The 11,250-nt window shown below is 41.8% G+C and overlaps 1 protein-coding gene across 1 annotated transcript; it reads left to right on the top strand.

Annotated features, from left to right (window-relative positions):
- Window positions 1–2,868: 2,868 nt before the first annotated feature.
- On the top strand, window positions 2,869–10,785 carry LOC101849331 (Krueppel-like factor 4). The gene is made up of 2 exons (XM_005111316.3): window positions 2,869–3,124; window positions 6,074–10,785. The coding sequence occupies exons 1-2, from the start codon at window positions 3,026–3,028 to the stop codon at window positions 7,484–7,486; spliced, it is 1,512 nt and encodes a 503-aa protein (XP_005111373.1). The 5' UTR covers window positions 2,869–3,025; the 3' UTR covers window positions 7,487–10,785.
- The last annotated feature ends 465 nt before the right edge of the window (window positions 10,786–11,250 follow it).

Raw genomic sequence — 11,250 nt, forward strand, 5'->3', positions numbered from 1 at the left:
TTTTCTAACAAAACGTGTTGATATGGCAGGAGACAAACATCTGCATTGCAAATAGTTCTCAGAATAGTATCAAAAGTCAACTTGCAACGAATACTTTTTGACTACTAGACACCTAATGTTATAAGATAGTTCAGCCTTCAGAGACTACTTTTGTTCCACCGTTACCCATCATTACGTACATGACAGGGGCGGAACGTGCGACCTAGTTTCGATTCCCTTCACTAGTACATACTATAGATCTACATAATGGATAGAACCATTGAAATTTTCTCTCGGTCGTAGGGTGCAGATACCGGCACCACACCTCGCTAATGTTTTACGGCTGCTTTGACGAAGAAAAACCATAATTGTAACTATGTGTCAAAGGAGAGAAACAGGGCGAGGAGACAGAAAATGAAAAGGAGATGACAACTACGTGAATATTTGAGAGATAGAAATTTGAGATAAGAAGTGGGAAAGAATAGGGAAAGAGAAGAAAAGGATAAAGAAGAGGGGAAAGGAATTGAGTAACTCCACGTGCAAAACTGAATGAAGGAAAATAGTGTGTGTGTAATTTGGAAAAGTGGGGAGGGGGGGGTAGATAAGGAAATGATATGAAGACAGCGGAGGGGAATATAAAAGTGAGGATGCTGTTGGAATGCGGAGCCGTGGGTGGTGAAAGGGAATAAACAGGATGAAAGACGGAGAGAGCAGGGGAGTAAAGAGGGCCTAACTAGAATGGAAATAAGAAAAAAAATGGAGAAAAAAAAACACAAGAAGATCCTGAAGTGGAGAGATGTGATTTCTTTAGAAGGGAGGGGTATGGGGTGGGGTGGTGCAAAAGAAAGGGAGAAGAGGAGGGGAGCATGGAATGGAACAAGGAAGATGTTACCAAAGTTTGTGTTTTATATTTTGTTTTCGTTTTTCTGATGGGGTTTTGTGTGTGTGTGCGGGGGGGGGGGGATTGTTGGTTTATTTAATTATGATAATGATCAACTCATTGCTGCTATCGTTGTTGTTGTTGTTATTTATGTTGTTATTGTACAGGTCTTAATATTGATCATGGGGGTAAATGCGATATGAAAAAGCAATAATGATTGTGCCATGTTGCCCATGTTAGCGCTATGATAGTTTGATAAGCTAAACATCCATAGAAATAAGAGTTTGTCGAGAAAAAAATTGTGATAGTTATCATTTAACAGTAATTCTCTTGGTAGATTGTATCTCCTACCCGAAGGCGGTCTATTTATTTTGTTGTCTGTCTCTAGTGAACTTTTGTACAGTGCTAGAACGATAGATGTAGACTCTATCAGATTATCAGCGGAAGGAGAAAGAAAATTTGACCACCAAACGTTTGCTTTCCAAAAACAACGCTTCTCTTGCTATTGAGAATAGTTACTGAAACTTTCCTCTGACCAGACTTTTCTTTAGACGTATTGTTTTGAAAGAAGGGGCTAGTTTAGTTTGGCTGAGCCTTTCAAATTGTAGACTCGCATGTTTATTTTATTTTAGACTGAATAAAAGAAGAGCAGAATATGAGAATAGAATGAAAGGATGAAGAAGAGATGTTATATTAATTCTGTTTACGACAGTATTTTAAGAGGATGTGTGTCCCCGAAAGGCACTGAAAACACCCTCTGATCAAACGTAACAGGAAGCCCGTTATATATGTGGCAATTGGAACAACAGCTGCGAGAGACCAAAGTCTAGACTAAATTGAACGGCTAGTTTTTTAACCCCCTCACCGTGCGCTTATGTTGACATTGGTGACTCAGCGAAAGCATTCGTCTCTATCATTAGTGGCCAGCAAGCCCCATACGGTACGTGATGTATATGGTCTTTTGAAGCCCAACGTGACAAGGGTGCCCTTTCGGAGTCATTTTGGGTGATACAATAGTTTTGTACTTGTACACCACATAGGCTACAGCTCGATGAAATTAAGGAGAAAATTGCAGAACTTTACGTCTGTTTCTGATGCAATAGGTACAGAAGTTTTGTAAAAACTACCTTAGCCAAACGGACGGCAAGAAACACGAGTTCGAACCCTGTACTCCAATCATCGTTCTATGTGGTTCACCATAAATATGAGAAAACTGTCCATCCCATTTTTTTAGTGCGCATTAGGCCTGCAGTAACAGCGTTTTCTCTTGATTCAAAGACTGACCCAGATTACTCCAGTGGTCATCGCTGGCCGAGCGGCAACTGTCTGACCTAGGACGACTGTAGGTCAACAACAGTCCAGTGTTTAGTCACCTGAGAACGGTAAAGCAAACTGTTAGCAAAGGCAAGGTCGGGCAATGAAAGGAGAGGTCACGTTTACTGCCCGTTTCAAATATTATTTAACGTGCGCGCCTTATGATAACGCAAAGGTAGATTTTTAAACGATCATCCTTAAAACGCACGAATTTTAAGTAGATGTTTCCTGCAGACAAAGTTCAGACTGACAAAATCCGGTTAGAGGTACTTTTAGTGTGTTCTTCAGCGTTATTCCTGTTCATAGAGAATGCGATGTCTCATTGTTGACAATTGTTGATGGGCGATAGCAATTGCTAGGAGCAACGTCCCGATTGATCGTGCGCGGATTTGCGTCATCATGGCCCGCTTGTGTGATGACGGTCACCGCTCCGGGTTCTAAACCGCCGACACCGGTTGGTTGAGCGCTGGGGGAAACCCGCGACCGTTAAATCAGCCCATTGTACACCGTCCCTCGCCTTTCCTGCCGTCCCACGACCTCTCGAGGCCGACTCGAGCGAACAACTGAATTCGTATAGCGAGCTCGGAGGCTTATATACAGTGTCTAAATTTAGGAACCAATGAGAGGCGTGGGGAGATTTTTCCCTCTCTCTTTTCTGGGCTCGTCGTAATTTTAGCTCCCGTATAAGATCATCCACTTCTAAATAGTTTGAATCAGAATTAAACTTGTTGCTCGACAGTGAGTGTGTCAGTCTGCATTCTGCTGCTTTCTGTGGACTAAGCTCGAGAACATTATTTACAGTGAGCCTTACATGAAAAGGAAGTTTATTCTACAATTTGCTACAGTTAAAAGATGACTAAAGTGCTCGAAGCATCATCGATGGATGTCAATACAAGATTCAGCAACAGTTTGTTGCCAAAATATGAGGAGCGCTTTCTGGATTTTCATAATGTAAGTAATCATTTTCTATATATTTGCAATGTATGCTGCATTACTGTCGTTACTACTTTGTTTTGAAAGTGTTTATAAAACTTTGATGGTTGGGGGGAGAGGGGGGGGGATAGGACTACGCCCTGTGGTATATGATCAATTACGACGCGCAGGGACTAGAGAACCAGGGAGGAGGGGGGGGGGGTTATAGCTCAGTGTCGACTGAGAAGGTATTTGTGTTGTTGTAACTGGGGGAGAAAAACAATGGTTGAACATCTTATTTTTAGATTGCCACCACTTTCAAAGTTTTTGTAAATTCTTCTTACTTTGATTCAGATCTTTCAGAATGTTTCTCCAGTCTGGAAACTTATGCATGCATGTACGCTTAGGTACTGTGAAGTCTTATACTTCTAAAGATTTAGACTTACATTTCTCAGAGAACAAAAATATGCTTTCCCGCAATACCAAAGCTTTGAATAGAAAATCATAAGAGTAATATAAGAGTTAAGATGTTTTTCTGCGCTGTTTCAAGTTCAAGCATTTGTAAAAGTGCTTTCCTGTGACGTATTACTATGCACTCTTATCTGTGGCATAAGTATGTCAAACAAAATTAATGTTTCAAACGGGCATGTATGTGTGGGTAAGTGTACATGATGTGTGCAGATCATAGCATCATCATTGCGCTCAATTTGGTTTCTTTATCCTTCATTCACTTGTCTGGCCCATACATAGCCCTTTTGCTTATGTAGGTTGTTTGTTCGTACAACAGTTTCTTCTATAAGCGCTTACTGTTGCTGACCTCGATCCAACCAGTCACGTCATGGGTAAGCTGCGTAGGTGAAACGCCATAGGTCAAACGGGGTCAACTCGATTTGGGCAGCGCGCGAGAGAGTTGGAAGCAGAGCTGCTGCGCTCGCTGTCGACTTCTCTTCTCTCCATTTTCTCGTCTCTTCCTGCTCACTCACTGTTCTCAGCTTTGGATGCAGCGTTGCCCGCCAATGCTGTGTGAGTGAGTGAGGGAGGAAGGGAGGGAGTGAACCGGTGGTGAGCAGTGGGGCTTGAGAGAGAGGGGAAAAGCGCGCTTCAGGTGGTGGGTGGTATTGGTTTGCCAACAGTGAGGGTCCAGGGGTAGGGTGGCTTGCTGTGGTTTACGGGAGTTTTGGCGAGAATTGAACTCGTGTCTTCTTATATTGAAGGAACATTGCAGGAAATGCAAAATCGGAAAAAACAACAAACATGGCCGCTTTGCAAAAATAAAAAGGCAGCATCCTTGAACGTGATTACAAACAACCATGCATTCTCAGAATGAAATTAAACAGAATGTGAGAATGAAAGAGGACGGGGTGAAGTGAAAATGGAATAAAACACAGGGGCAAGAAAAGATGTTTATTTTACAGACTAGATAGATCTATATCAGATGTAGACATATACACGTAGGCTACACAAACCGAAAGTAGACGCAACGTTCAGACATCACCTTATGGCCTTCTAATCAATTAGTTTTGTTGTGCAACAGCAAGTCCTTGAAAAGGCACCAAGTATATCGCTGCAGCTGATAATGTGCTCAATTTTCAAGGTCAGCGTCTGATGTGGCACAGATCCACCTAGGCTATTATTGCAGCTCTCATACCTCTGTGATGCTATTCAAAAACTTCATCTCTTCGTCGACTCTGACCTTGAATTCAGTTTGCGCTTTGTTGAGAAAATCGGATCAGGCCGTCACTAAGCATGATAGATGTCAGTGGCGCAGACACGGAGCTATGAGACCTCCGCATTGGTCGGTTGCAGACGTCAAAATTGTGTTTAGCGAACCTCATTGATTGGTTTTCTCATTACATATGTTTGTCTTTGGCTTCTGACTACAAGTTAGCTAACAGATGGCCAGACATTTTAGCAGACTGAAGGCACGAAATATAGTTGAAAACGAGATCGACAGATGATTATCTTCTGTCAAAGCTAAACTCCTGTGTTTTACTCCCCGAAATAGCGGTATGGCACCTGTTGTTATGAGAACAATGCGTGATTGCTGTACCTAGTTTATTCTTATAGGTAGGCTAATTAGATACAGCTGAGTGTAACTAGTGATAAAGTTCTGGTTTTCTAAAGAAGCAAAGAGGTCGTTCATGAGTTTCAATAGATTAAAACTTAAAACATGTGAAACACAAGCTCAACTAGTGAAACTGCATATATCAAAAATGTTAAGAAAAATAACCCGGAACGCTCTCTCTCTCTTTCTCTCTCTCTCTCTCTCTCACTCTCTCTCTCTCTCTCTCTCTCTCTCTCTCTCTCTCTCTCTCTCTCTCTCTCTCTCTCTCTCTCTCTCTCTCTCTCTCTCTCTCTCTTCCTCCTGTCTAGCACCGAAGTGGCATCGCCTTCAGTCAGTTACAGTACGGTTCGTGTCAAGAGAGTTGTCTCGGAAAGGGGGCATGGTGGAGGGGGGGGGGAGTTTTATTGATCATGAATTCAGGAAATCGGATTTGCCCCTTTATGGCATCAACTCTTGGCCTGCACGCATGCTCTATGATTTAATACTGGCGACAAAGCACCTGGGATGCCCTAGCTTATGGTATAAAAGGGCGAGATGGAAACAGCAGTGCTCACTCAGATTGTGACCTCCTTCGTCCACATTGCTTCACTACAATAGTGTACTTTATCACAAGTCTTATTCGGATTTCTCAGTCTGTGCTTACTCTGCAGCATTGTTCGCTTGCGTTATAATGGAATTTTCCTATGTGGATTTTCTTATGGTGGGTAGTGGTGCCTCAATTTTCTGTCAGTTTGTTTGTTTCACTCTATTGCTTTTCATTTCTGACTAGTGAATTTGTTAGCATTATGCTTTATCATAATTTTATTAACTTCAAATGGTAAGAGAACTTGAGCATTGAGACAAATGCATACATGTTCCAGTTGTTTATTTGCTCCGTCTTTCCGCCAAGCAGATTTTTAAGTATTTTTTTCCTTTCTTTTCAGAACTGGGCTGGAGATGTTGACAACTTCTTGTACCCAGACAACACTCCCTATGAGACAAGTATGATCAGCATCTTGAACGACAACCTGAGAGCCTCTCCTGTCTCACCTCTTACAGCCTCCCCGGAGTCTCCTTCCGCTCACAGCCTGCCTTCTCCTTCCACATCGACCACAAGCATGAGTCCTACCAACGGTGCCTTCTTATCATCACCTTCACAGATCTCAGCATCTTCTCCACACATGGGTTCTCCCTCCCTTGGCAGCCCCAGCTCTTCCAGCTACGCCAGCAGCATCTCCCCAGCCCCAGCTGACAGCATTTATGATGAACTGTTGGACTTGGACTTCATCCTGGACAACACTGTTGCTGTTGAGACCAGCATGTACGATGAGAATGGGAGTGGCTGCCAAGTGAAAATCAAACAGGAGCCAGGAAACGTGGGCAGTGATGGTCTTCCAGACTTCCCTTCCACGTTTTTAGATATCCCTGACATTAAGTTTGATGATGATATGAGCAATACCATCATGTCTCTGAACTCTATTGTATCCAGCAGTGGTGCAAGCACAAAGAACACTAGCCCCAACCCCAGCATTTTCTCCTCCAACGCTTCACCAATGAACACCTCTTCACCTATGTCGCCTTCCCTGATGCAACAGCAACATCGCCAGCAGCCTCAGCAACCGTCCTCTCAACAGCAACCGATCGGCAACACCCCTTCCATGACGGAGTTCAAGATGCCAAAGCACGAGTTCCCTCCCCTCCCACAATCCTGCAACTCCTACAGAGTCCCTAGCAACCAACTCCCCCCTCCCCCTCCCCAGAACAGCCACCTTGTGTTCCCCTTGTCTGGCAACCACCTGTCCCCTCCCTCCTCCCCTGAGAACCAGGACGTCAATGGCACAATGCGCAGTCTCAAGATGAGCCCCCTGCCCCCGATGTTCCCCATGGGACACCCGCACCAACAGATGATCATGAGACCCCAGCACCTGATGGGAAAGATGGGACCCCACCCTCTGGGACCCCACGGCTCCCCTCACCAGCTGATCACTCCCCCGTCTTCCCCTCAACTGGACCACCTCCTCATGCCACAGCCTCAGATCGACACCGCCGCCCAGCCCAAGAAGCGAGGTCGCCGCACATGGGGCCGCAAGAGGCAGACCAGTCACTCCTGCTCCCACCCAGGCTGCAACAAAACCTATACCAAAAGCTCACACCTGAAGGCTCACCTGAGAACCCACACAGGAGAGAAGCCCTACCACTGCACATGGAAAGGTTGTGGCTGGAAGTTTGCCCGCTCTGATGAACTGACCCGCCACTACAGGAAGCACACTGGTGACCGCCCCTTCCAGTGCCACCTCTGTGAGAGAGCTTTCTCCCGCAGTGACCATCTGTCGCTCCACATGAAGAGGCACATCTAAGAAGGAGGACCTGATCACTCATGGTGCCTCAGTGCATGAACTCTGTATCAAGAACTGAAACCAGTTCGGCAGCAGAAGCAGGTGAAGCAGCAGTGCGATGACCCCCCACTGCACCCACCACCCCCTTGGAGACCCACGCTGTATATTTTTATTTGTCAACGTTTAACCGAGTTATGACATTTTTGACTGTTTGCTCAGTACTTTCCCTCTTTGTTTCATTTCGACTCAAGAGGTTTTGTATCTGTTGTTGAATGAGTAACATAACCAGGTGGATGAATTCTGTTCTTGGTAAAGGTTGTTGTTTTCGATACAACATCCTGATTTGGTATTGTCACCCCTGGTTGCTAAGTTACATAACGGTTGACAGGGTCTATTTTTGCTTCTCGGACACATTGTCCCTGTAAGTTTGGCAAGTAACCCACTGGACAAGCCCACAATTTGACAAACATACTCATATTTAATCACGATTTTTTTCCTCTCTTTTTTCTGTAAACCTGGCTGGTTCAGGTTTTCTGAAGATTTTTTAAAAAGTGATTAATGTTCATTAATTTTGTTTTGCTACAGCATTGGTCAAGCAGCTGGTCTGCTGACTGTGATGATGTTGTCACTAATGATCACTTTTATTGTCTTTGATTATTTTTTCTGTGACGTTTGTCCTAGTGGTGCCAAACTTGAAATGGTAGAAGCTTTCCCCACGCCTGGGTCTCCTACACAACGCTTGTGCTGGCCAGGCCAAGCCGAGATAGGAGCCCTAGTGAGGTGAAAAGAAGCTCCATTTTAAAATTATTTTATTTTGCTTTTTTCTTCTTATACTGTATTATATTTTTTTAGTCATGACAATTATTACTACTGTGTACTGCATATTCTTACGTTTCATCATAGTTTATGACAATTTAGAATATCTTACGTTTTCACTTTTTCTTGTGTAGCTAAACTTTGACTTTGTCACTCTGTGTAGACTCTTCATATGTTGTTCTTTTTACTTGTTTGAGTTGTACATTGTTTCTCATCAGTTCAGTGCTGAGCCTAAAAACTTCGGGTTCCTGGTGTTAGTTTAGGTAGTGGACATTCAATTATTAACTCTTAAGTTACCAGTTATTGTAGCTAGAAAATAACCATACCGTAATAATCAAACAAAACTACACTATAAAGGTTAGTCTGTAAATAAGTTGTAAGACTATGTAATGATCTAATTCCTTAATTAGTTGGTTAAATGAACCTGTAAGTAGAATGTAAAGTAACAATGTGGGGCAGGACCTTCAATAGTTAACACATTTACATCATTTATTCACAATAAGCCCACGAGGCTTACCAACAAGTAAACTCAATTTTTTGTTTATGTATTGGTCATCAGTTCTACTCCATTGAACTGCTTGTTTCATTTGCAGCCTAAGTTTTAATTTTGGTTTTGCTTGCTACACATTTACAGTTCCATAATGGATGATGACCAATCATTTACTAAACGTACTGCACATTTGCAGAAATCTCAAACACAATATTCATGGGAGATCATGGTGTCTATTCACCGAAACATGTAATCATATTAGACAAATATCTAATCACATTTTAGCTAATAAATTAAGATACTCTCAGCAAATAAAAAACGAATTAACCAGCAGGACTGGTTCTGAATGGTTGGGTATGGTAAATAAGGTGAGAGAGGGAATCCAGTATTTTAATTATGCACTCGTTGCACATTGTATTAATTTAAAAGAGGGTGCATGGAAAATGCATTTATGATTTTTTTTTAAATATAAAAATCCGAATTTGCACCCCTTACGTTATAATGCACTCTGTACTCTATAACATAATTAGTTGCTTTTTTTTTCTTTTGCCCAAGGCCGATTCATGAAAAAGCAAAACTTTGCTGGATAGCCTTTTCTTTAAAAAAAAAATTAAAGAGTGATGTTTCAAATCACAAGCAAATTGAAGAAAAAATCATAACTAATTTATGTAAGTTGTTTTCATCCTTTTGCATTTATTTTCCCCTCCCCTAAAAGCTTGAGGCAAAATTTGCTACAAGAGAGATTTCCATTGTTCAGTAATCAAAGTAAGGCTCTAACAAAATATTGTTCCGAGTCCAGCAAAGTAAGACTGCCTGACGCCACGTTTGCTGTGTTCTTTCCTCGATGATATTTATGTGCCAACGACACATTGTTCTCTTTTTTTCCTTCTGAAAGTCACTGTTACTTGGGACTGAAGTAATTGAATACTTCATCTCATCTCTGCCTTATTGAACGGGAGTTCTATCAAAATAGTCAATGTTGAAGTTCATATATATATACATAAAGCAAATGACTGATTTATGTATACAACATGTTTCATTTGTGATTGTTATATTGTTGGCCTTATTCTATTGTGCAGTGATAGTCTTGTCCTTCATTGAAATGCTACTGTTCTTATTGACTGCCTCGTTCTACTGTCATGTTTTTACGTACGTGATTTCATCTTTACTAGTTTACAATGGTACTGGTTACCGCTTATTATATAGTAGCAATACTCAGAGAAAGAGATCTTGAAGTTAGGGTCAGAGCCATTAGGGCCACATTATTCTGTTCTTCAAATAGATTTAGTCTGAGCTGGACCCTAATAGGATTCGCCCAAATATAAAGTCCCCACTGCACTATGATCCCAGGGTTTCTGTACAAAGTTGTCTTCCAGCGTTTCTGTAAAAGAGATCATGATGCTAATCCTTTGTGTGGACTTTAGGGGTAACTAGGTCTTGCAATTTTTTTCTAATTCAGCAAATTCTATCACTCAAGACTTTTTGATTATATCAACAAATAACAAATTTGGTTTAGCCAGAACAGTGAAGTGCAATGACCATTAATTTACTTTCTGGGAAAGTATTTACCTTTCAAATTGTTCATGATCGTGTTCAGGGTGAAGTGAACATCTTTGTTCCTACTTCATGAAAATTTCAAAAGTTAAGTCTGTTTGATCTTTAGAAAAATATAAATTTAAATTGTTCCAGGTCCTCTGATTTTGTGTTACATGAATTTGTTGGATAAACATTCAAAAGGTGCTCCAATAAAAGTGTGGTCTGATCACAAGTAAAACTGTTTCACATACATTGTTGTTTTTATCATCGTTATGAATCGTTGTTGATTTATATTTTTGTAATCTCTGATAAAAATTGACTTTTTAAATGACTAGTCAAAGCCTTGTTCTTGTGCCATAGTGTCTTCAGAACGCATGAATCACCTAATTTATGCTTACAGCCACAGCGCAGGCGCTCCGTCATTTCTGCTTTTTCATGATCGTACGGCACAATAAAAACTTATTTATTAAAACCTGAATCGAAATCTTTGCTTTTATTTGTTTACAAATGTGTTGTCCTGTGTTGAATGCGAGACTTACTGGAGTTTGATGTGGCAGAGGCACATTGCTGCTGAAGGTTGTGAGAAAGAGAAGAAGAAGTCTGGTGATGATGGTGACAAGGTGAATCATTGGGAGATGTGGAGATGGTGATGGTAACAAAAAAGGAGGGGTAGGAGGAGGAGGAGGAGGTGGTGGTGAAAAGAGGAATAAGAGAAATTAATTGGAGAAGAGGCGTGACAACTTGTGTTTTGGTGGTTATTTGGTTAAGAAGAGGACGAAAATAAAGTGACTGCTCTGTGGATGGAGATTGAAGATTCTACGTGGTATGTTGGTGAACACTTGGATGAATGTGCATTGTATTGTGATAATAGCGGGGATGTTGAAAAGAAGCTCGACTGGGAGAGGGGGGGATATGATACAAGGAAGACGAAGAGAGAGATAGA

Source organism: Aplysia californica, unplaced genomic scaffold, assembly GCF_000002075.1.
Source record: "Aplysia californica isolate F4 #8 unplaced genomic scaffold, AplCal3.0 scaffold01040, whole genome shotgun sequence".
NCBI classification, from domain to species: domain Eukaryota; kingdom Metazoa; phylum Mollusca; class Gastropoda; order Aplysiida; family Aplysiidae; genus Aplysia; species Aplysia californica.